Source organism: Kwoniella dendrophila, chromosome 8 (assembly GCF_036810415.1).
Source record: "Kwoniella dendrophila CBS 6074 chromosome 8, complete sequence".
Lineage (NCBI taxonomy): Eukaryota > Fungi > Basidiomycota > Tremellomycetes > Tremellales > Cryptococcaceae > Kwoniella > Kwoniella dendrophila.
Window position 1 is genome coordinate 1,120,846 of NC_089483.1, and position 25,737 is coordinate 1,146,582.

General features: G+C 36.4%; 7 protein-coding genes across 7 annotated transcripts; 3 read left to right on the forward strand and 4 right to left on the reverse strand.

Annotated features, from left to right (window-relative positions):
* Window positions 1-6,005: 6,005 nt before the first annotated feature.
* On the forward strand, window positions 6,006-7,724 carry L201_006244 (uncharacterized protein; the record flags this gene model as incomplete). The annotated part of the gene is made up of 2 exons (XM_066221966.1): window positions 6,006-6,362; window positions 6,447-7,724. 2 exons carry the CDS (start codon window positions 6,006-6,008, stop codon window positions 7,722-7,724), a joined length of 1,635 nt encoding a protein of 544 aa, XP_066078063.1.
* A 1,671-nt stretch (window positions 7,725-9,395) lies between these two features.
* Window positions 9,396-10,267, forward strand: L201_006245 (uncharacterized protein; the record flags this gene model as incomplete). The annotated part of the gene is made up of 3 exons (XM_066221967.1): window positions 9,396-9,467; window positions 9,614-9,842; window positions 9,921-10,267. The coding sequence occupies 3 exons, from the start codon at window positions 9,396-9,398 to the stop codon at window positions 10,265-10,267; spliced, it is 648 nt and encodes a 215-aa protein (XP_066078064.1).
* A 692-nt stretch (window positions 10,268-10,959) lies between these two features.
* L201_006246 (ubiquitin-conjugating enzyme E2 4) lies at window positions 10,960-11,987 on the reverse strand (the record flags this gene model as incomplete). Its single annotated transcript, XM_066221968.1, has 7 exons — window positions 10,960-11,019; window positions 11,199-11,269; window positions 11,379-11,507; window positions 11,583-11,602; window positions 11,665-11,699; window positions 11,775-11,870; window positions 11,964-11,987. 7 exons carry the CDS (start codon window positions 11,985-11,987, stop codon window positions 10,960-10,962), a joined length of 435 nt encoding a protein of 144 aa, XP_066078065.1.
* Window positions 11,988-12,653: 666 nt separating this feature from the next.
* L201_006247 (uncharacterized protein) lies at window positions 12,654-15,369 on the reverse strand (the record flags this gene model as incomplete). The annotated part of the gene is made up of 4 exons (XM_066221969.1): window positions 12,654-14,260; window positions 14,318-14,631; window positions 14,695-14,987; window positions 15,205-15,369. The coding sequence occupies 4 exons, from the start codon at window positions 15,367-15,369 to the stop codon at window positions 12,654-12,656; spliced, it is 2,379 nt and encodes a 792-aa protein (XP_066078066.1).
* Window positions 15,370-16,104: 735 nt separating this feature from the next.
* Window positions 16,105-17,677, forward strand: L201_006248 (uncharacterized protein; the record flags this gene model as incomplete). The annotated part of the gene is made up of 5 exons (XM_066221970.1): window positions 16,105-16,401; window positions 16,486-16,631; window positions 16,738-17,057; window positions 17,186-17,442; window positions 17,570-17,677. 5 exons carry the CDS (start codon window positions 16,105-16,107, stop codon window positions 17,675-17,677), a joined length of 1,128 nt encoding a protein of 375 aa, XP_066078067.1.
* Window positions 17,678-18,441: 764 nt separating this feature from the next.
* On the reverse strand, window positions 18,442-19,390 carry L201_006249 (protein YOP1; the record flags this gene model as incomplete). Its single annotated transcript, XM_066221971.1, has 4 exons — window positions 18,442-18,626; window positions 18,732-18,979; window positions 19,121-19,203; window positions 19,283-19,390. The coding sequence occupies 4 exons, from the start codon at window positions 19,388-19,390 to the stop codon at window positions 18,442-18,444; spliced, it is 624 nt and encodes a 207-aa protein (XP_066078068.1).
* Window positions 19,391-21,492: 2,102 nt separating this feature from the next.
* On the reverse strand, window positions 21,493-25,588 carry L201_006250 (uncharacterized protein; the record flags this gene model as incomplete). Its single annotated transcript, XM_066221972.1, has 6 exons — window positions 21,493-21,534; window positions 21,617-21,777; window positions 21,934-22,093; window positions 22,175-24,220; window positions 24,307-25,124; window positions 25,279-25,588. 6 exons carry the CDS (start codon window positions 25,586-25,588, stop codon window positions 21,493-21,495), a joined length of 3,537 nt encoding a protein of 1,178 aa, XP_066078069.1.
* Window positions 25,589-25,737: the final 149 nt, after the last annotated feature.

A 25,737-nucleotide genomic window follows, 5' to 3' on the forward strand; every position in this document is an offset into this window, starting at 1 on the left:
ATCAGCGGAAGGTCAACGACAAGGTGACCCGATGGGCCCGTTCCTCTTCTCAGTAGCTCTCCGGGACAAGATCGAAGAACTCCAACAGCTTCTAGGCGACAACTACCTAGTACTAGCGTACTTAGACGACATCTTTATCTTGGGGATGGATGATAAGGGGTTAGAAACGGCAATAGGCTTCTTTAGTCGGGAGGATTCGCCACTCACACTTAACGTCAACAAATGCAAGCAATACAGCCTTGAAGAAGTTAAAGAAGGGGGTTTAGAGTTGCTTGGTACCTGTGTTGGATCTCAGACAGCTAGAAGGAGTTTCCTAGAGAAGAAGATAGATGAAGTAGAGCAAGATATCGACCGACTACTCACACTCCCTCGACAACATGCCCTCCTTATCCTTCGCCAATCCACTCAACAAAAGCTGCGACATCTAATGCGATCTTTGTATTCGGATGATCTAGAAGACTTATGGCTGAGGCTAGACGAGGTACTGTGGGGGGGGCTGGATAGGATACGTGGTGTTAGAGCTCCAGCCTCAGCTGCTTTCAGAGATAGAGCCATCAAATCTTTACCGGTCAAGATGGGTGGACTTGGCCTTTATTCCCACCAAACCAACGCTCCGTTGGCCTACAAAGCAGCCTCCTCGCTGGCTGTCAAGACACTCTTACCTCTAGTAACAGGCTTAGATGATAAGGTAGAAGTCCTATCCCAAAGTGCCATGTGCTCTGACGCTTCAACAATCCTTTTTAAACAAATAATGTCAGAGTCATCCCTTTCCGATAGAGTCATCATCGCCGAATCATCTTCTCTCTTAGGCAGAAAGTGGTTATCAGCTATCCCGTCAGCCACCAGGTTCACGATACCCGATCCCGCTGTACAAGCCAACCTGTGCTACCGCTCCTTAATTGCAGGATACACAGGAAGATGTAGGAAATGTCACCTAGATAACTCAGTTGGGCATGACGAGTGGTGTGGTGGTAGGAACGATTATCGACTTTCAAGACATGAATCAGTAAAGCACCATTTATCGGCTGGTCTACGCTCAATCCCCTCTTCGGCAGTACATATAGAACCCTTCATTACCAGAGTACGCAACCGGAGGAATGACATCAGGATAGTTATAGATGATTTAGAGCGTCCGTTAGTAGAGGAGGAGTATGATCTCAAGGTAATATCGCTTAGTGCACCAACCCACATGGATGTTATTAAAGCAGGTGGTAGAACGGTGACGGAGAAGGAGGAGATAAGACGTGCAGAGGAAGACGGGAAGTATGTAGAGGAAATCAATAGAAGGATGAAGAAGGTGCTCAAATCTCAAGCCCAGAAGAAGGTGACCGCTCTACCAATTGGTGAAAGAGCACCCTTTGTGCCGCTTGTCATTTCCACCGGCGGCTATCAAGAGGAGGGGATGGAGACTAAGCTCAGAGAGTGGAAGGGATGGAGGATGCCAGGGGTATCTTATTCATGGATGCTAGTCAGTGTTTCTGTAGCCCTTGCTAAGGCAAGGGGGAAGACGTTCTTAGGAGCGAGTTCATAGACAATTGTACGCACGGACCGGGTGGTTCTATTTATAGATTTCCTTTGTAGACCGTCCTAATAGAGCTTCATAGTGACATGCATCTAACTCGGCGCAGTTAAGTTGCCTATCGCTCGGTTAGTACCAAGGTGGGGGACCACTTGGGAATCCCGGGTGCTGTAGTTTTTGTTTTTTGTTTTGGTCACCAGCAAGTCCGTTGACGTAAAAGATAGCTATACACCAGCGGGAAACAGAAATTATTGTCCAGAAATATTCACTGGTAAGCGTGCTTGCGGATGTTCTATTGATCTCAACATCGTCCACAACGCCATCGCCTCGTTTTTCATAGCCTGAACGGCGTTGACAATACGCTCATATTCTGGTATTATGTTCCACGCAGTCCGAAACACAGCGACGGCACATACTAGCATATTTACCTGGATGTGAATACTCCCTTGTATATCGTATATTCTCCTGTGTATCTTGTCTTGCGTTTCATGACAACCCATATCCATCGAGCCTTGATTGTTCTTTCAATGGCGTGAAGCCACTTGAGAAGCCATGAAACATGGTTTCACTTGAATGCCTCTTATCGCAAGGCATCTTCCATGCTGTATAGTCGGAAGTATATCCTTTTAGTCGACTGATATTTTCTGGGTTTTCTTTGATACTTTAATGAAATTCTGATGTCCTGATCAAGCATGCAGTGTGAATTGAGGGTTATGCAAAACCCGAATGACCATTTGGGCATCCCTATAAACTCAGTAGTGCTTAAAAGTTGATGCCGAAAATCCTTTTTATGTAAGAATAACTTTGAGTGACTTTCCGAAAAGGTTTTTTTTAGTTTTCACCAGTGCGGTTTTTTAGTGTCTGTGGTATTCACCGGACGGGACAAGTCCTCGTTGAGTGCTAAAGATGAGTATATTCGCAACTGAACCGCAGATAACGTGAAAGCGGATCTAGGTGTTCTCCCCGCATTTCATGATAGCAGTAGGATACAAAAGACTGACTAATTACGATAATACCATGATATGCGGATGTACGAGGCAGAAGATCTTATTAATGATGTAAGCTATTTTAGATTCAAATAGATCGTTCTTTCACGAAAAAAGCAGAAATCATGTCATGTTAACTACGGAGTGGAGCTGTCCGAAGTATTCAGGATGATTGCTTGGCTGAAGCCGGACCTCCTTAAAATGTTGCAAAGGGGGTTCTCCAAAATAGGTGTACATTACTTCATATGCGATTGTAATAGAAGGGTGTCTCCATCTCAACGGAGCATGGTCTCGGTCCGTATACTTCCTGGTACCGTACATGTACCATATTTCGGCGTTCACGTAGTAGGAAGTTTGAAAGAGGACAAGTACGATAATCAGCTTGGCCTCATGTTCTAAAATACGCCTCAAATAGTGCCAAGGTGGTCCTCATGCATGTACTGTATATTGATTCCTTACTGTATGAGCTTTCACAAAGGAAATGATACGAGTTGAAGATAGAGAACGATATGTAAAAGTCCGTCTGTCCTCTTGGTGACCTCTTTCGAAGATTTCAGTGTTCGAGTAAACGTATAGACAACGCCACTCAAGTAATCAGGGGACAGTTACCAATAAAAGGTAAAGAGAGTTTAAAGCCACATTAGAAATGAAAACGAGATATCAAGACCAGGAAGAGACACATCAGAGACAACCTGTAAAAGGTTAGAACTGAAATTGGAGAAGTGTAAAAGCTAGATTGCTGCGGTATGGTATCTTAAGGGAGAATGCCGAAATTTAGACTTTCGCAATTTCGATTAAAATTACGAGATGGCTAAAAACGCCTTTTTCAGAGAAAAATCTCCTTTCCACATCTTTTTCACCAAAGAATAAGAACAAGCTCTGCTTACATACCTTGAAATTTCAAAAATACCCCGTTTACTGGAAACACTATTTTCACATCTAATCACTAAAAACGCCAATATATAAAACGATCTTCACACCTTATTTTCTTTTCATAAGACCCTTAGTTTTATTTAATACAGTACAAATAAGTCAGGGATTCTCAAGTGCTGCTTCCCTCACTCCCAAGAAATGAAAGGGAGCAGCCAAAAGAAGTCTTGGTTCCAGAAATCCCAAGATGCTTATTTTTACAAATCAAAGTTGTGTCGCATCATCAATCCAAAAAGAAATAAGCAAAAAGCCTGGATGCCGTATTATTCCTCCTTCCCAGTCGTTATTGTATTTTAAATGTCTTTTCCCTTACGCTAACCAAACTTTCTTTCTTACACAAGTTTCACCTAGATTCGTGAGTTTCCTCTTGACGATTTCCCCGTTAACTAAACGATGAGATTCAAATTAACGTCTAAACAACCACAACCGCTCCCACTTCTACCACTTAGGATAACAATCAGATAAATGAATTGTTTTGGCTTAGTTAGGCTTTGGATTTAACCTGTTTATAGTTAGCTCATAAATTATTCTATCGGAGAGAAACACCTGAATAAACAAATCCCTTACTTTCGCAATATGTGGAACGCTGAAGGAAGGGTAAAAAAATAACAATGATGATGTGATATGCACGATAATAGTTAGTTAATCTTTGTGAATAACCACAAAGGTACCATACATTGATTCTTGTTCTAATTCAGTTACCTCGAACTAACTAAAAACATTTTCTAATGGAGCTTTTTTATGGCTGTCGTTGTAAGGTAACAATCAACAAGGCAGAAATAGGTTTTCTTCTTGGTCTCGATGGTTTTTCATTTTAGCGTTAAATCTTATAAACTAAAACCTGGAGGTTTTACGTTTTGTATAATAGTTATCGGTACCATTTTGATATCATCTCATGGGTTAGGATCATATGAAATTCAAGGAGGTTATACAGTACCCGCTTCTATTGTCACTTAGTTTCGAGAATCACAAGTCAGAAGAAGAAGAAAGATACCTAGACAAGACAATTATAACAGATGTTTCATTCTCGAAGTTAGAGAAATCCAATACATGCTTATTTCTTCTTTTCAACAATTATAATTCGCATTTATCTAGATACTGTGGAACGTACCTTCACCCCTTCCTTCACTATAATCACATTCCAAAGGTTTCCTTCATCGAACAATACCATATAATTCAAATCCAGATTTAAACGGCAATCATCAATAAACCACATACGTAGGAGGTGGAACAATCTTTTTAGCCTCCTATTCAGTTGAAATCAACACTCATTCAAACTTCAAACATTATTGTAGATTCAACAACCAACTTCTGGACCTCGCACTCCGTAAATCAGGCATCAGCATTAATTGAAGATTGAAGATTGGAGAACTTCGGACCTAAATCTCATTCCTATCAAAGAGGGAAATTAGTGACTTTCATTTTCATTGTATGAAACAAAAACACTTACCAGTATCCAATATCAATTTAATCATTCAATTATTATAATACCAATAATCAATAATCAATCATCACATCCCTCGGAAAGAGAAGTTAGGATATACGACATTGTTAAACTTTAATTATCAGATCAAAGAAAGGACATTGATTATTCAATAGAAAGGTTAATTTTGGTTGTATGACTCCCTCTCAACCTCTCAAAATAGAGATTCAAAAAGTAGATCTAGAGGAGAATCCGCTTTTTTCCGTCATTATTAGAAAGGTTGTTTATAGAAAGTGTGTTTGAATATAGGTTAGACGTTTTTGAAAATCCAACAACTTTTATTTCTTTTAATTTCGATTTCGATTTTCTTTTTTTGATTTTAAAGAGAAGTCTTCTTCACTGGGACCTAAAGATTAGTCCAAACACCTTAACCTTTTCTTTCAATCCGTTTATGTTTCCTGTATTCGGTGTGTGTCGACGTATAGTATAGTATAAAGAAACTATTATTACGTCTCAAACACAATAAAGTAATCAAAAAAATACCATCCCCACACCACAACGGTAAAAAAACAATTACTTTCTTTAGATATAGATATTAGTAGTCAGAAACAGTAAAACGCATCCCGTATTAGATAGATATAAGGTATTAACGAGTAACCTGTATAGAAAATACCTAGAAGATCAAATTGGCCGGGCCAAATTGAAATATATAACCATCTACTGTTAACCGAACCTTTCCAAGATTAGAGATACAGAGATTCATATATACTTGGGAGAAGATAAAATACACACTTGTTAGGAAAGAGTTACAATCTGGACTGGCTTAGCAAGAAACTCCTCTTCAAGTTATCTACTTTTGGTATCATTAGTGAAACACCTACAACGGAGAAGGCAAGTAATATCTTTCGGACGATCAATCAAACTTAATCATAGCGAGATATCTTGTTAAGTTCTCGGAGGTTGAAAGATCTATAAAGAGGGCTTGTAAATTCTGGTTTATTGGTTTTCGTTTCTTCATCCATTCAAACAATTAAACTAATCAACCAATCAAGCCTTCTATTTCAAACAACTATCAATCCAAAGCCACTCAACTTTACTATTATACATTTTACCTTATCTTATCTTTATTTAATTTAATATAATCAAAATGCCTTCAAACACATTCGCTACTTCAGGAAGAGATTTAATTGGTCACAGAATCGATAATGGTAGATTAGAATTTTTACAAACTTTAGGTGTTGGCGCATATGGTGTGGTATATTTAGCTGTTGATTTACATGCACCAAAACCAGTTTACTTAGCTGTAAAATGTTTATTAAGAGCAAATTTGGATTCAAGACAAAGACATTTTCAAAGAAGAGAAATTGCTTTACATCAATTAGCATCAAGACATCCAAATGTTGTAACTTTACATAAAGTTTTAGAAGAAGGTGATTATATTTTCGTTATTATGGATTTCTGTGATGAAGGTGATTTATTCGGTATGATTACTGAGAAACAAAGAGTAAGTTTTTCGGTCGGCTTTATCACTTTATATGAAAAAATGAATGAAAACTAATGATTCTGAATTCCTTCTTTAAATGAACAGTACCTCGGTAATGATTATTTAATCAAAAAAATATTCTTACAAATTATCGATGCTGTTGATTATTGTCATAGAATGGGAATATTTCATCGTGATTTAAAACCTGAAAATATATTATGTACATCAAATGGAGAAAAGATATGTATAGCAGATTTTGGTTTAGCTACAAGTGAAAGAAATTCAACAGATTTCGGTTGTGGATCAACATTTTATTTATCACCTGAATGTCAAGGTGGATTATTTGAAAGATTAGATTCATATTCAACTGAAACAAATGATATTTGGTCTTTAGGTGTTATTTTAGTTAATTTAACTTGTGGTAGAAATCCATGGAGACAAGCTTGTCCACAAGATGAAACTTTTAGAGCATACGTACATAATCTAGATTTCTTAAGAACAATATTACCAATTTCAAAACAAACAAATAAAATCTTAAAAGGTTTATTCGCATTAGAACCTAAAGATAGAACTCCATTAAGAATTTTAAGAGAACAGATATTAAGAGTTGATTCTTTCTCCATGTCAGATGAAGAATTGAAATACGCTCATTCAGCTGCTAGAGCCGCTGCTGCTGCTGTAAGACAAGCTGCTCCTGCTCCTGTTCCTCAACCTGCCCCAGCACCAGCACCAGTACCTGTTCACATCACTCCAGCGCCAGCTCCTGCACCAGTTAAAGTTGCTCCAGCACCAGCACCTGTACCAAGAGTAGCAGTTCAAGTTGTAATGGGTGAAGATGCAGAATTGGATGAATTTGCTGATCAACATGCACAACGGAAACATCATGCTGTCAACAGAAAACATCAATACCAGCAGCAACAGCAACAGCAAGAATATCCTTCAGATGTATCTTCATGGTCATCAGGTGAATCATCAACAGCCGGAGCATATCAAACTTTATCTCAAGCACAAATTGATTCCAATGTATTTGCTCAAATTGATTTCTCACCACCACAACCACAACCACTAACACAAGGCAAATCAAGACCACAACAACGACAAACGGCATCAAATGAAACTCCATCTTTAATTCCAGGTGAAATTGAAATGAATGAAGAAATGGATCCATTAGATATGTATATAAGGAGAACTTCATCAAGATCTTCTTCATCAGGTGATATTTCTTTACCACCAACACCAGATTTTCAGCCTATAGATACAACTAAAGCTAAACCACAACCTATTCAAATCAAAAAACAAATCAATAATAACAATCTTAGATCAGATTTATTACATGTCAATATGAATCCTCAAAGCCCTTTAAGTGGTGAATTCATCTTATAATCCTTGGGTTTTTTTTTTTTTGGCATATTTCCAAATAGTTTGTCTTCTTAACATGTTTGAGCATGATCATTTTTGTAGCTAGCCTGCTTTTAACGTTTTTCTTGCAATTCTTAGATTATTAGATGGACGGTATAATAATATTATATTTCTTTTGTCTCCTTGAACCATTACATATGTCATCATTATTCCTTTGTCCTATCTCTTCGAGATTATTGTAGCATCTTTTATTTATTTTTGTATCATTTATAGATAGATTCATTACTAGTACACGTTCAAATTCAACATATTGTAATTGTTACACATTAAATGCATAGATAATTATGACTTTACCATCTGCCAATGTTGGTTATTAAGCAAACTAGCACCAAGAATGCCATTAAAATAACGCCATTCCACTTAAAAAACCCTCTAAGAATGTCACTCTTAATTTGGAACGAACATTTATCTTGTAATTGTAACTTCATCACTCTTTTCTTCATCTCAAAATCTCCAAGCGCCCTTCTCGGATTATACCCCTCATAGCCTTTTTCAACTAGAATATTTCAAACTATTTTTGCAGTACTCGTTACAGTCTAAATATTATTATACTCGCCTCTATATAGGATTCATTCCTTGTATAGTTAGTTGTACTACTTCTTATCTTTTTTACAAAGATTATTAATTCCCTGAACCGGTTTGTTTCACATATCCATTTTACCTATTTCTTCATCTCCGTCTTTCCGTCTTTTTACAATTATGGCTTGGCAATGACGATCAAGTTCATCATGCTGTACAAAAAATTCACCATTCATGTTATCAGGCTGACGATCACATGAAACCCAAAGCCAGGGAACTCATTTCTATCAGGCTGTCAAATTTGGGATCGTATGGTAGAAACTCCAGATAAACTCAATCCCACAATACACTAGTATAAGCTCTTTCCGCGGGGATTTTTTTCTTCTCCCCCTTAGCTTATCGCACTTAATCCGTAATCCGTAATCACAACCCTATACTTTCCAAGAGACCCCTCTGACGCTTTGTTTCTCCGCTCTGTTGATAGTCTACTATAACTTATCATGCACTGCAATCCCTGTTAGAACAATCGAAAGAAACGCTATTAATGTTGTACTATAATAATATAGCATACAGACTCTATGCGATACAATTATTGATCATGTGGTTACACCGCTATGATTTATATAATTGATAATTCATCCCCTTTGAAAGAGTGTTATCGATAGTCCGATTCCTTAGCGGTTAAAAATCATCATGTCATTAGATCAATAGCTCCGAACTGCCAAGCTAATTCTTATTCCATTTCTACAGAGTAAGAACTGTAGTGTGTCTTCTCCTTGCATGTACACACATACCTTGAAAGGATAAAGATAGCAGGAACGATAACGGAGCATATTGAGTACTGCATCTTGCATCGCCTCGATCACTTGGTTGAGCTTATCTAGGTTATATCGTTAAAATTCCTATACAGTAGTTACTACCTCTCAAACCGTAAATTTTCAGAGTACACATATTTTACAGATTTTAACATATATAAGAAGGCTTCTCTAGAGAAAGTGTATCGTTGATCTTGATCGAAGTACATTATAAACATTATCGATTATCACACTAGCAATATAACGATTGAAAAGAAACAAAGAAGACACCACACAAAACACCATAAAATCATTAACCAAAATGCAAGTTTCATCATCAATATCATCAATTCCATATAATTCAACAGGACCGAAAATCCGTTATGCAATATTCGTGAGTACATGGTAGAATGAACTATTTATGGGTACTATATTTATACTATACTTGAATCAAATACAATTACAAAGCTAATGGTGTGAATTCTTCTTCTTTTTCTTCATTAAATGAAATGAAATGAACAATGAATAATAATCAATTAGGGTATAACAACATTCCTTTATATACTTATTTTATTATTCACTATATTTTTACCTGGATTTGAATTGGCTTCATCAATAAGTTTATGGATACAAGTCTGGATTGGTTTATTAATGATAATTTATTATCCATTCGCCATTTATCTTTCAATAAAGAATAATTCAAGAAATAGATTTGATCAAGTCGGTGGTGAAGTTGCTATTGGAGTTTTATTGGTTATATCATGGTTAGGTAAGTTCTTTTAGAGTTCAAAGTTTATTCTTGTTTTGATCAAAATATTGATTAACGAAATTCGTCTGGAAAAAATAGCCATATTCGTATTTCAAATGATTATGGTTACCGGGGATTTTTGTCAAGATACAGATTCAGGTTTTTATACGGGTGAAAAAGGTTGTCAAGCTTCACAAATTGTAATAACAATTTTATCAATCATATTACTTTTATTACATTTAGGATGGACAACTTGGTTAATTGTTTTAATTCATCAAAATACATCAAATAGAAAAGAAAGAGATCAATTATATAAATTACCTTCACATCATTTAGTTAAAGGTAAATCATTCATTCAACATATTTCTGCTAATAATAATGGAGGAAAAAGAATCTTAGGTTCAGTTGATAGTGAAGAAAGAGGTTTATATAATCACAGACTGTAAATCAAAGTCATATCATTGAATCATACACTTAATATATCCTTATAATAGTCAATTTCATGTTATGATACTCATTAATTTCCTAAACCCAATCCCTAATATCATTCCTTCGTTTTCCCTTTCATACATAACACTTAATGCTCTTTGTAGATATCGTGCTTCTCTCTCCTACAACTTCATTTTCTTCATTTGTAATATACTGTATATACACCAAGGACACCTCATGTATCATTTATCATGCAGATCAGCTATGTCAGTAATGCAATTCTCTTGTCATGAGATCTCGTCAAACCAGCCTTTGCGCGAAAAAAACGACTAGATACGATGCACCTCATGTCCAACGCAGATCGTATTCCGACTTAGTCCAACTTACTCAGCATCCTTACTATTTGAGCCTTAGTCCAAAAAACCCCACCTCCCTACAATTTCCCAATACATGTCCAGCTTATCTGCCAATCGCAATCATAATCATCATTCGCTCGCTGTAATGTTTCACCGCATCCAGACATGATAGTAGGATGATCACATGACGGGTCGATAAGAGACAGAGAAATATGTATACGTTAGAAGAGAAAATTCATGAAATGTATATCAGGAAACCATTTTATGTTGCGTATCTGAGGAGAGAAAACGAGATTAGTTGGAATTCGAAGCGGGTCATGCGAACAAGCCGTCTATTTAAGCAATACGCTAACTCACTTTCTAGTCCATTCCCTTGCTGTAGCTTCATATCGAGGTCTATCGGTCTTGTAGGTCTACAAGAGGAATTCGTTGTCAGCGATTTTGACATAGCGATGATGAAGTGCCATTAGAGAAGTTATGGTGGGTTGCAATAGCATTTATGTTTCCACCAAAAGATACGATTTTCAAGACAGGTTGTTTCCTCCATACAACCGCAAAACCGGGAGAGAAGCAAAATATTGTAGATACTCACGTTAGCAATCTCCGGTACCAAAGGATCATCAGGGTTAGGATCTGTTAACATTGAACAGATTGAGAGAAGAACTATGTAAGGTGCATGGAGATAATCAGCATCCTTGTTATTTGGTCCAAGAAGTACACGATAAAGCGCCATAAGGTGTAAATTAATGAAAGGAAACGACCGAAAACATACCCTTTGAGATGGTTAATGCGGGACTCCATTGATCTCTCAAAATATCCAAACAGATTGAACCGTTAGCATTGATATTTGGGTGGTAGATTTTGGTGGTGAATTGGACCTTGGGTGGTTTGAATGGGTAGTCTATATTATTAACAAAGATGACATTGTCAATATGAGTGGTAATTGTCATTCAAATACAAGGGAAAGTGAGCATACCGGTAGGGAAAGTAAGAGAGCTATTGACAAGTTATGTTGAAGTCAGCTAAGAACCCAAAACAATACTCTTCGGTCAGCTTACAGGAAGAAAACACCGCCAGCATAAGGAGAGTCGGCCTAAAGGATGATTGTAACGATGGTAAGCTTCTTCCCTCTGCTTGATCAAAGTAGCCTCCACCAGTGTATACTTACAGGTCCCATGATAGTAGCTTGCCATTGGAAAAGGTTATCATTGATTGGACCAGCTGAACATGAAGACGGGGGATCACGTCCGAGATCAATTAATTCCTATTGTATAACAACAAAAAAAACCATATCGCGTGAGCATATTTTTGACATATGAATCCAAATACGATATCTTTCTATATGAGGATGATTTACCTTGTTAATTCGTTTAAGAGCCATTTTGTATTCTACTTGTATATTGTTATTTGTTCGAGGAGGTGAATTGTTGATAATTTGATTTAATGAAGAATGTTATAGAATAGAGGTGGCAAAGAAGAAGGAAAGAAGATAGCAGAAGATATTTAATCAGTCAACTTTTTATATATCCCTTTACTTAATTAGAGATTCCTTTGAGTTCACTTCAAGTAGTCGTTGTAGATAAACACTTACCTGTTGAGAATTATGTTTTTCTTTTCAAAAGTGACTGATAAGAAGTAAAAAAGTATATTCAAAAGGTTAAATTGATAAGATATAAAGATGTAATGAGGTAACTAAGTGAATGAATGAGTTGTCAGCAATCAAGGAGAGAGAGGATGAGGCGCATCAACGGTCTAAGCAGAACCTGCACTAACACTGTACGGCATTTTAATGTAATAACTCCGAGATGTGGCATATCTTCCTCACATTATATCAGTACCGTGAATTAGATAAAATACAATATGATATGTGATATGCATGTTTGCAGATATTTATATTACTACGAGTATGTCCATATGTCCATATATATGTTATGTGTCAAGGGAGTAGCCTCTTTACAGGAACAATCTCAAGGTACAAGGTACTACACAAGTCCTTTTACAAGGATATCATTGCTTCACAAATTCAGATAGAATTTTTTTTTTCATTTTATTCCAAAAAGAATAAAGCATTAACTAAAATCCAAACTATAGCAGCTGGCCAAGCAATAGCTAAAGATTCTTTCCAAGATTTAGCAACAATACCACCATTTCTAGCTTTCCATAACCATATGAAAAACTTTTTAAATGTTTCAATTATTCCACTTAAACCTTTTCTTTTGAAAGAATTATTATTTGAAGTTAAAGCAAAATCTAATAAAGATTTATCTTTTTTAGATGCTGCTAATGTCCAGTCTGAAGTTGATAACATTCTTGGCATTGTTACTCTTCTATTGTTATTATTTGGATTTATTATTGTTGCAGGTGAATTTAATCCTTGTCCAATAAATTGTGATTGTGAAGCTGAACCTGAAGCTAAAGAAAATGTTGATGAAGATACTCTACGTAATGTTTGTTGATTCTGTTGAGAAGAAGAATTACCACTTAAAGGATAACTCGTTCCTAAAGGTGTATTAAATCCTAATCCTGTATTTGTTTGTTCTCCATTACCATTACCTGGTAAAGGTAAAAAATATGAACCATTATTGCTATTGTTGATGTATTCATTTGCCGGCGTTTCTATTGGATTCAAATTACTGTTTCTGTTATGATTATCATTCATATATATATAACTTGATCTTCTTGATACACTTGGTGTAGGTGAAGAAGGATCATAAGTATTCTGTGATCTACTATTTCCAGATTCAACATCTTCATTCATTGTACCTAAACCTGATGCATTATGATAATTTGATGATACACCAAGATTCGGACGATATTCATCGACAAATGACATTCTAGGTGAAGCAAATGGTGATACAGGTGCAGAAGCTGAAGGTATTCTTGATGTATAATTCAATAACTGATCTGAAGATGGATTCGATACGAATCTTGAACCTGTAGTAGTTGATCCTCTTGGTGTCATTGCACTACTTGATCCGACAATACCATTTAATTGTTGTGATGATTTTCTACTTGGTAACGTAAGAGGTACAGGTCTGTCCGATACACCTCTTCTCATTGACAATGAAGGATTTGGGGGCATATTTTCTGAATTTTTCAATGCTGGTGATAATCTACTTTTCAAATCACCATAAAACGATCCAGGTCCACCACCATTTTTATTTGAAGAACCAGAACTAGATGACCATCTTTGCCATGCTGAACGTATATTTGTTCCAAATAAAAACAAAAACGTCAAAATTGCTAAAGGTATATATACTCTAGAATATACGCCCGATTGATCAGGTAATAGACATGGTCTATCCGCATGCGTTATCGATCCGGCATATCCAGTAGATGGGGGTGGCACCAATGATAATAGTTGGAATCCAGGTCTCCGTATACCAGTTGAAGATGAGAATGATTTTATAGTAACTTCACGTATACCTTGAGGATGTCGATGTTCACAATAATCATGATCATCTCCACTAAATACTATACTCGGCTGTAAGGCATCTAACAAGAATTTTGAAGTTTCACTACCTAACAAATTCTGATATCCTGGTCCTGCACCTTTCAGTATTCTCCCTCTTTCTCGTAGCGGACCACATGAGGAAGCTTCAGGTCGAGCAAGTGGGATATGCGATATCAATATTCTAGGCCCAGGTGGAGGATCTAAAAAACCAAACTTCAGCTACTTGCTTATTCTTCGTTATACCTAACCATACTCACCTTCACCCAAATCTTTAACAAACTCGATAACACCACCTTCTACCCCATCCCATTCACCAAACTGCATTTCAGAGGCATAACGCCTGTAGTCTTCCTCCACCAGTCCAACAGCATCCAACATTATCAGACTGTGATTTGCTATTGGCAATATAGCATTGGGTGGTGAGAAATGATTTGCGTATCTTTCTCTTGCATAAGGAGAGAACATTTTGTTGGGACCTAAAGGTATATCGTGGTTCCCCGGTACAAAGTGCATCGGTACTGTAGAAGGTAGTTGAAATATGGAACGAAAAAGGCTATGATAATCTTCGTATCTATTCTCGACAAGATCTCCCCTTAGTACACGACCAGTGTCTGGTGGAAAGATTTCGACTCACTCATTGTCACTCATTACACCCCTTCCACAGTCTAACATATCTCCGACGACTATAACAGCATCTATCCTTCCTAATCGAGTTACGACATTCCAACTTTTCCTCATGAACAATTCATCTACCTGCTGTTTTATCCAATTCACCCAAGGTCGACTGCCTTCAGGGTACGATAATACAGGATGAGGTACATGAGGATCGGCTAGTAATACCACATGTGTAGGTGGTGAGGTAAGTTGAGGATTGGAACGACGAAGCGTGGAATCGGGGAAGCGACATGTCGATAGGGAGTGAAAGAACTGTTATATGAGGGTATATATTAGTTCCAATCCAAGCGGTAAGAATGACTTGACAGACTGGGGAAAGGGGCGAAGAAGTAATGCGGACGAGGCGGAGAAGGGCAGAGAGGAAAAACGTAAAGAGAGTGTGGATATGATAACGTGGAGATACGAAGGGAAAAAGAACAGCTTGAAAGTTTAGTTTGATAGAAAGTAATGAGAACCATATAACACTCACATCTCCCACTTCAAACCAAATAACCAAAACTACCCAACCGAACCTTAATGCCAATAATTGGGTTCCTCGGGATTTCAAACCTGATCTCCTTCCACCATTTGATGTTAATCCTTTTTCATTTGATGAACCCAAAGAAGGTGATCTTATTTTCGGTGAATCAAGCATAACACGATATTAACGGAATGTAACTTTCTTAAGATGTTTCTTCTGTGAATTTTGAGAAAGGTTTTGAACATATATTCTTGAGTAATCTCTATGATACGTATTTTGAGGAGAGCCGTTACACTTCAAAATCGATGATGTACCCGTTGATGACACGTATAATATTGTATGTTGATCTGTGTGAGTCTGTTGTGTATTTGTATCGGTTGACTATAGCTGATAAAGTGGAGGGAGGTAATTAAGAAGGACCTGCCTTTTACCACCTAAGAAATTATCGTAATCTGATATTTTGTCTTCCAAGTGACAGGTATGAGATGTATACAAACCACGGTGAATCTGCTTCTCTAAGCTTTTGATAGAATGTCCAATATATATAAATAACAAGTCAAGATAGTGGGATTGATATGGAATTAAAAGGTGATAGGAAAAACACGTCCTGTAACACAAAAAAAAAGGCCAAGAAGGGCTCGGAACAACAACAACAACATACAAGTAGTATATTAGACGCGATTTCATTTAAATGGTGTACTGGTTTAAGTTTTTCCATCAATCATAAATTGTTAATCTTATCGTAAATTTAACCTTTTTTGATAAAATATATCAATAATTAGCTGAATGAACTACGTTGAAATTATAACTTATAACTTGAAAATCTTTATATTCTACAAGACTAACAATAGACAAACAAACGATACATTGGTATATAGGTAGGACAAAAAAAAAACCCTTTTAAACAAAATGTCAGAGAATCAAGGATTATTAGTTACAGCTTCAAAAGTACATTTACCATTTAAAACTGAATTATTAGATGATCTTTCACCATCTTCATCAAAATTTAAAAATGGTCAACAACCTAAATTAATTGGTATTTTATCAACAACTAAAGAAGATGCAAAAACTTATGCTGAATTTACAAGAAAATCATGTGAACAAATTGGAATTAAATTTGAATTAAGATTAGTTGGTGAAGCAAGAAAATTCTACCTAAAAGATCAAGATAATGTTGAGATTGATGTTGAAGAAGCTATTCTTGAGGTGAGTTTGAGTCTTACGACAAGGTCCTGATTGTATATACATATGATATAGATATTAATGAATTTAAGTATCGTGAAAAATTAGGCAAATGACGATCCAGAAGTAAACGGTATAATGGTTTATTATCCAATTTACGGTGGTAGACAAGATCAATATTTACAATCTGTCGTTTCACCTCAAAAAGATGTTGAAGGTTTAAATCATCAATTCTTATTTAATTTATATCACAAGTGAGTTCAAAACGAATTTATATTTGACTATACCAGGTATTTAGTTATTTTGTGTTATTGTACTAGATAATTGATTTTGATTTTCCTTTTTCAATTATGTATTTAGTATTCGATTCATTTCACCATTAACTTTAAGACCAATTCCATCATCTCATTTACCTACTCCATTAGAAAGTAAATCTAAAAAATCTATACAACAAGAAGAAATTATACCTCCTGGAACAGTAAAATCAATTTTACCTTGTACACCTTTGGCTATTGTAAAAGTTTTAGAACATATTGGAGTTTATAATAAATTATTAAATTATGGTGATAGAGCAAGAGGTAAAGTTATTACAATAATAAATAGATCAGAAGTTGTTGGTAGACCTTTGGCTGCTTTATTAGCTAATGATGGTGCAAGAGTTATAAGTGTTGATATTGATTGTGAGTTACAAGTTAGATAGATATATTAAATTATCAATGAATATCTCGAATTAATCATTTGATAAGGAGATAAGATAAAATTATTAACGGATTTTTTCTTTTTAATAAAAAATATAAATTTAATTTAGCAATTATTGAATTTTCAAAAAGACCATCAAATTCAATAACAGCTAATTCTGAATCAACATCATCAAAATTCAATCCTCATCATATAACAACACCATTACCAGAATTTAATTTATCACAAGCGTTATCAATATCTGATGTAGTTATTTCTGCTGTACCTATATTATCATATAAAATAAATACAAAAGATTTAAAAGATGGTTGTATTTGTGTTAATGTTGCAGGTGAAAAAAATTTCCAAGATGATGTTAGAGAAAGAGTAAGTCGGTTTTTTTTTGGGTTTTTGGTATCTTAATCCTATTTCCCATATTAATTCCTAATACAATCATCGAATTCACTGAAAAAAAAACTAACCTTGATTCTCGATTATATCGTACCTTTTTTAGGCATCAATTTACGTTCCTTCAGTAGGTATGATGACAATAGCAATGTTACAAAGAAATTTAATTAGATTATGTGGTTATCAAGATATGGTCAAAGCTGCTGGATTATAAGGATTTTTTCCACATCTTCATTATCTCAGTGAAGTTTATCAGGACATCTTAAACATTCAGACTCAACCTTACTAGAAAGAAGATTTTGAATTTATGGAGATGTATTAGATAAAACACCCTTGAGAAAATTTTGCTTTCTTAGCCAAATATCTTCCCAGATCACTATAGCGCTTTTTTACGTGCATATACCAATCATAGAATATAGACTTCAATCCGTGCATAATGCAATTACCCAGCTCCTAATACACTTACCAATTAGCCTGATTCTGTATCCTCGCATCTTTATTCTGATTTATTGTTTGCTGAATAATGTTGCATTGGAAACGAGAAACGAGAAACCCCTAGTCATGCTGACATCATCGTGCAACATGAATTATCTGCCAACTGTTGTTCGCAGTTTCCTGTCTGACAATGGTTATGTAAATGCTATTCATCCGCCATCATATATGAAAGTTTGTTCTTCTTGTATCTACTTCTTACTTCTTGCTTTGGATTATATCAAAAAAGAAAATATGTGGTGAAAAGAAATGGGTCGGAAAAGAGAAATTTATTCAATATCGTTGAAATTCAATTAAAGGCATTATCTCGGTCGTGAAAAGGGAACTATGCGATAATCCACATTCAGAAAGGAAAGTTTTTGCGAGGAAGGAATCTATTCGCTGAACTTGGGGAAACCGCTTAAAGAGTTTTTTCGTCTGTTAAATCAGATAACATCATGATCATTAGCATAAATAGCTCAATAATATGAACTACGTAACAAAGTGTCACTTACGTTCGAAACTGGATGGAGCGGTAGTTCCAGCTGGGTTGTAACCGGTAGCAGAAGTGTCTTTAGCGAATGGGTTGGTTTGACCAGTGGTTTGTTGAGATTTTTGTTTAACGTTTCCAATGACAGGTCGGAGAACATTGTAGTAAAGGACTTCAGCACCTCGGGTAGCGGGAAGCATAACTAAAAATAGGAAGAATCAGCTTAACGTTCATTGATACATACACGAGAATATGTTCTATGCGTTTTGGAATGTAGCTGGGGTCGTGAAAACCTTGAGATACTTACGCCAGATGGTGAACAAAGTTTTGAAAACAAAGTACATTGGTACCCAGTAAAGAATAGCTCTTACACCCATTGATTCAGCCAAGTTCAATGAACCGAAAACAACCCAGTAAGTTAACCATTGTTTGTCATCGTTTGATTGAGGTGATTCAATAGCTTGGATTGACAAGTATGCAGGTAAAGCCCAACCGATAAGGTTTGATACTGGTTGAGCGAGACCGAGGAAGTTGAAGAAGATCAAAACGACAGATCTATGTGGTCGAGGGAGAAATCGAAATGATCAGTTAAGTGCGTCTTCGGGGAATTTACTAGAACTTCTAAGCCATAGTCGAATGATGATCGTACGAGCAAAAATGTCTTGTTCGAGAGAAGGCTGGAAAGATGATACTCACGAAGCAGCTAAGGCGAGAACACCATAAGCTTTAGGAACTTTAGTTTGTTGTTCGATGTTTCTAAGGAGAGGGTATTTGTTGAGCTATGAAAGGTTAACAAAGGAAATCAGTCTCGCTTATCCTTCGTGTAAAGCTCTTCAGAATCAGATAATGAACACTTACCTCGGCATCAAGAGCGTTAACTTGACCAGTAGCGAATCTGGAAGCTTGTTGGGTGTATGGGTGGTTAAGGAAGTTTTGTTTGATTTGTTGGGATTGAGGAGCAGCCATCTATGAGAACAAACGAAAAATTATGTTTAGCAGGTTGAACGATAAGGTATTTGTTATCGGTCGCTTTGTTCGCGAGTTGAGCAGGTATAACGAAGGAGAACGAAGGAGAGGTAGAATTATCGTCCCTTGAGAGCCGGGAGGCATGCAAGGTAAGGAAGCCATGTATCCTCAATAGAACGATGTTCCATTCCATGTTGAGTAGATGACGTATCATCCAACTCGTTCGAGCGTTCTCAACCCCTCGCGAATGCTTCTTTACGCATCTACGGACGATGGAGAAGAAAGATGGTGCACTCACTTTGTCTAGTTTCTCTTTATGAGTATTGTTTGCTTGTAGATAGATAAGCTAATTGGATATATCGATGAATTGATGATTGATGAAGAAAAAAATAGAAGGTGATAAATAATAAGAAAATCAAACAAGGGATTTATGTTGTTAGGGTTAAGATAGAGAAACGGGGTTGTTGGGTGTGAGAAGGATTTTTGGTACTCCTGTGCACGCTGTCATAGTTTTTGATAGCATGTCGTCATATATAAGAAATTGAATGACAGCTGCCACATCTATACGTCATTTATACACACTGAGCGGAGTTACGGTGTTTAGGCGGTTTTTGTGGCGACACATACAACACGACATACTGGTTAATGACGTAATGTTTACATGCTCTTATCTTATCTCTTCTAACCTTTTCTTTTCTGTAGTTACGTTCATTTCATACTTATTTGAGGTGATCACAGCTATGCAGTCTCGAAAATCAGATGAAACCCCGAAGATCAATCAAATACAAACCATGTCTCTGTCATGTCAACATGATCAGATCAGAATCTTCCTGATCCTACCATATTTCAAGAAGTATCGTTTGTTCTGTTAACAGCTTCTCCCCCTATATTAACAAAACATACATTTCATGGGGATGCACTTTTTTATCCGTAGACAGCCAAATCCCCTTCTCCATTCCATTACGCACATTTCCGAGATATCAGTGAATCAAAGCGAAATAGAGTGAGTAGTAGTCAACCAGTCAAGATGAAATGGACACTTTTCGAGGTATCACGCGCTACTGACAGTGACCATATTTTAGGCTGAAATATCCAGAGTTGATTTAGCTAAGGCTTGAGTAACAGGGATTACTCGTCTAATATACTAGAATACGTTTGCAATTGCAGTTACATTATCTAGAAAGACGAGCGAATTTAGTGATTACCGGAATATGGTGATGAACTTCGTTTACGTTGATCAAAGTCAGGTGTGTTGAAACGATACAGCACTCGTACTGCTATGTTGTAATTTTAACCACACGAAATGGCTGTATTGTATCAGGAAAATGCTAATTTCTGCGTGTATATTGAGATTTTTCGAAACTTTTAGATTTAAAAGGCTGCTAAGTAAATTCAAAGTTCTCATAGAACTTTATCATCATACTGTACAGCTCAAGCTAATCTTCTTTGTTTCATACTTTACTGGTTATACAGCCGAAATAAACAAAGCAAGTCAAGATGAGTGAGATCAAAAACTGAGATTGAATGAGTATTTCAGCATATCCATCTAATTCGAAATTGTACAGTGACGGACTAGAATAAATGAGTCTTTAGTCGTGCTCGATTGATATGGATCAAGTGACTTGTCATCAATCCAAGCTTTCCTCATTGCTCGTAGAAAATCACATACACCGATGGGTGTAATTTCAGCTGCAGGTGTTAAGATATGTAAGGTGGGTTTGAGCAGGCCAAGTATGCAGATCAGACGATCTCTTTATCGTATAACGAAAAGTTCCATTTCAATCTCCGACACAGATTGTGTACAACCAGATATGTACTGAGTAACATGTATATATAGTATTGTATGTTTGTTATCACAGTACATTCAATATAATTATTGTTTTTCCTTCACAATGTATTTTCATGTCTATTCAGCTTAAATTGAGTGATTGTCAAACCCTGACACGAACCCAAGTTAATTGAAACCACGTTGAAACACGAATAACAAAGTTGCAAATCACTTCAGGTCACTGCAATGATCGTAGCGAAAGAGCTCCCAAAAGATGCATCAACAGTATAACAGAAAAGTAAGGACAAAGTGATAAATAATCAAGAAACTTGACTTAATCTTCAAGATATTTGACACCACTTTTAAGATATCTCAGCTTTAGGTAAAGGAAACATGAACATGTGTTAGTCACCTCAGGATTATCATCTGTTAAAGAAAGACAATTGAATGAAACCCACTAAGAATTGTTTGAAATCATCTAAAATAAAAGGAACGATCACTTTACTTAAAAATTCTGAAATTCTTTTTAATCTAGATTCAACACCAAAATATAATTTTTCAGATAATATTGAATATGCTAAAGTACATTCACCTGAAGTGAAATTGAGTAAATGTTCATCTATAAGAATAAGAAAGAATAATGTTAGTTAATCAAGCCAACAAATAGATTCATAGTTTGAGATGTTTTGGGGAACATAGGTTATTGTTCTTGATACACGTCCATAATATGTTGGATAGATGAAAGCACGGAGTAGTTGGAGCTTCTTTCACTCACTTATGATTTGTGAAGCTGAACAAAGATTTGATAATAAATCAACATATTTATCAGTACCATTGATCAAAGAACCATTCTTATCATATTCTAATAGTTTCTTATTTGAATTTGTCATTTTATCCATTGATCTACTAATTCTTGAACCCCAAGATTTCGTTGTCTGAAAAACAAAAAAAAAAGAAACACCACATCGATAATCAATTAGTAAGATCCAACGATTTTTCAAAAAAAAAAAACTTACACCAGAATGTTTTTTACCTTTCCAATTAATCAAATTTATACCGTTTTTACTTAATAATTTATGTGTATTATCAAATTCTTCTTCTAATTCATCTAAATTCAAAATAAAATCTTCACCTAATTTATTTATATTTTCATTCGCCGATAAAGGGGTAGAACGCTTTTTATTTCTTTGTGAATTTAATAGACCTTGTGAAGTAATTCTTATAGATTCAAAATGTAAGATTAACGATTCTAAACAACGTATTTTGATTTCTTGTGCTATGATTTTTAATGATATTAATCCATTATCTTTATCTTTATTCTTACTACTACTAGAAATGGTAGAAGAAGAAGAAGAGGAAAAATTCCAAATTGCTGGTGATATATGTATCGATCCAGTTAAATACGAACCATTTCCTTCAGGATCCATTGATGAGCCTAATATTCTTAGTAAATGAAACGGTCGATGTAAAACTTCTATAGGTTGTATTTCAGGTAAAGGTGAGATTAATGACCCATTCACAGACGATCCTATACCTGATATAGCTGTATCAGGTAAAGGTGGCAGCGATCTTGGTGAGATACCAGGTCTAGTTATATTTGCTGGTGGTGCCAATCCTGTACTACTATTGTGATTCGTTTCAATCCTTAATCCTACATGATTACTTATTGATCCAAATCCAGATCCTGCATGTTTAGATATTTGAGGTTGTATCATACCTATACCTAATTGTGAGCTTGAAGAGAAAGACGATTTATGTCGTAATTGATTAGAAGGTACTGGTGGTATAGATGATCCTGATCCTTGATCAATGCTTGTGTTGTTCGGTCGTTGTCCGGGTTGCGATTTTGCTGTTAGTCTCGTACCTATACTGGACTGAGAAATCGATCGTACTGAAGAGTTTGAGCTTGAAACAGGAATTGAAGATAAATTGGAACTTGGTTGTTGTTGTTGTTGTTGCTGAAGCTGAACTTGAGGTTGATCAACTAATGTAGATATAGTTCCTGAGATAGGGCGTGATTGCCTTCTCTGAGATATCGTACCTTGAGTGGTAGTTGGAGAAACAAGTAGGGTAGTCGCAGGTAAAGGTAGAGGTTTTGAAGCACCAGTTAAACTAGCTTTTCTTGTGGTTATTATAGGTTGACCATTTTGATCTATTGTTGAAGAAGCGGAATTTGGTAAAGGTGGCAAAGGTCTATTAATACTATTAGGTGATTCTTGTAGCATTTTTGATTTCAACTTAATTGACGAAGATGATCCAAATGAAGAAGGCATATGAGATTCTTCTTTAGGTGTTCTAGCTAACATTTCAACTTCTTCACCTTGTATACCATCTATTCCACTTAAATCAGCTTCCATATCTAATCCCATTGAAGGTCGATTTGGTCTTTTCAGACGTGATTTACCAGATGATGAAGGTGAATTATCACTTTCACCACTTATCGAACGGGATGAGACATGTGATTTCATCGGTGTCGAAGTAAGAGTTGAAGTGGATTGTATCATGTTTGGAGGCGAAGTTGGATAACCGAGTCCTAAAGATGGTATAGATCCACTTTGCGGGAATGCAACAGATGATGTTGGATTTGAAGGAGTTACAGCTTGATCAACGGCTTGCTGTAACGATACTCCTTGCTTATACTGTCCATTGAAATTCGGCAATTTTGGCGACGATGCGTCGTTCTGAATCATTGCACTCGTTTTAGGAGGGGTAGCCAATACATTATCGTTTGTGGAAAGTTTCGATGTTACTGGAGCCTTCGGACGAGCTGGACTCAAATTCATAGCAGACGTATCAAACGATTGATCGCCACTGTCCGACAACATCAAATTACCTATACCGGTCATTCCTCCATCATCCAACGAAGGTCGGGGTGTTCCTTCCGCACTAGCTGCTTGAGGTGGAACAAGAGTCGATGTCGAATTCGAAGGACGTGTGGAGTTTAGAGCAGATGAAGTGGAAGAAGATGCGTAAGATGATGGACCAGCCTCAGCAGAAGTATCTGATTCTGGATTTGATTCATATGATGATAAAAGCTGTATTCGAGCGACATAAGCATCATGCTATGTGAAGACAGGATCCAGATTTTGATCAGTTGATATTTATCAGTTATCAATGACGCTAGAACTGAGATGTGATAAGCACTCACGATACCTCTTAATGTGCGACCTTCTTCTTCAGTTTTACCTCTTTTAGAGGAAGCTTTCTTATCACCTGAAGATTCTACACCGACTCTTTCCATTACAGCTTTTAACCTATTTACAGCTTCTCTATAAGCAGCTAAAGCACCTAAAACATCATTATTCTTATCCATTTCTACCGCTTTTTGAGCTAAATCTAATGCAGTCTGAAGTAAATGACGTGAAGGTGTACGTGGTGGTTTTGATGAATGCGAATGTGATTGTGATGATGAACTAACATTTCGAGATTGAGATTGAGATATTTGATTATTGTTACTATTTTCCGAAGAAGATACAGGTGGTGCAGGTTTTTTACCTAATGATATAGGTGTACCTAGAGCTTCATTTATTACAGGTACTGCTGTATTGATACCAGTAGATGATGTGCCAGAAGGTCCAGCTTGATTTTGATTGGTATTAGTGTTGAATAAAGAACTTGATCTAGGTGATACAGTTGGCCGTATGGAATTTTCCCTTTCAATTGTATTTCTAGATATTGTTCTCACATGGCCAGGTCTAGATGGGTTATCTGACTTATCAATCATCGTTGACGATGAGAATGGGTCTTTTGGTGGAGTAGTCTGAGACTGAGATGGTAAAGGCGGTAACTCGTTCGTTGGAGGAGGTCCAGCAGGACTGGATGGTCTACTATTAGACAGTAAATTTGCTTTTTTTAAAGATGATAAAGAGGATAATCTAGATGATGGTTTAGGTCTGGAAGAAGATGAAACTGTAGCTGCAAATGGATGTGAGGATAGTGCAGGGGGTAAAGGTGGTGGATCAGATGCTAAGTACAAGATATCCATATTGTTAGTATTATTCCTTCTTCAATTATCTATGGACCTAATCTCATTACGTCCAATTCCCTCGATGTTCAAGACAGCTTCATAATCTTTCCCATCTCTAGAGTGGAGTCTTAGAAAGAGGCAAGGTGTACTTACGAGGCGGACCGGGGGGAGGAGGGGGCGAAACACCTATTCTATTTCCTATCATTCTAGATGATCTGATAGAACCAGTAGCATTGGTTCTAATCTCACCTTCACCACCCCATTTAGCATTCACATCTAAATAGTTATCATCGTTCAAAGAACTTGGATGCTGAGGTGGTGTAGAAGGGTTATGAGGTTGAGAGGAGGAAGAAGAAGAAGCTGTTCTGGATCTTTGATTATACCCAGAATGAGAAATCATAGATGATTCTCCTTGAGTAGGTTCTAACCCCACTGATTCACTCCTCGCTATCATCCCTTCCATCTCGAATAACCTCTTCTGTCAAAAGTTCCGATATCTAATATCCTATAACCTCCCTTTTTCTGATCTTCCCTTCAGTGATAAAAATCTTGTTGAGATTGTAATGTTGATTCCAAGTAAGCTCGAATTATCGGCCATTAGGTATATATATC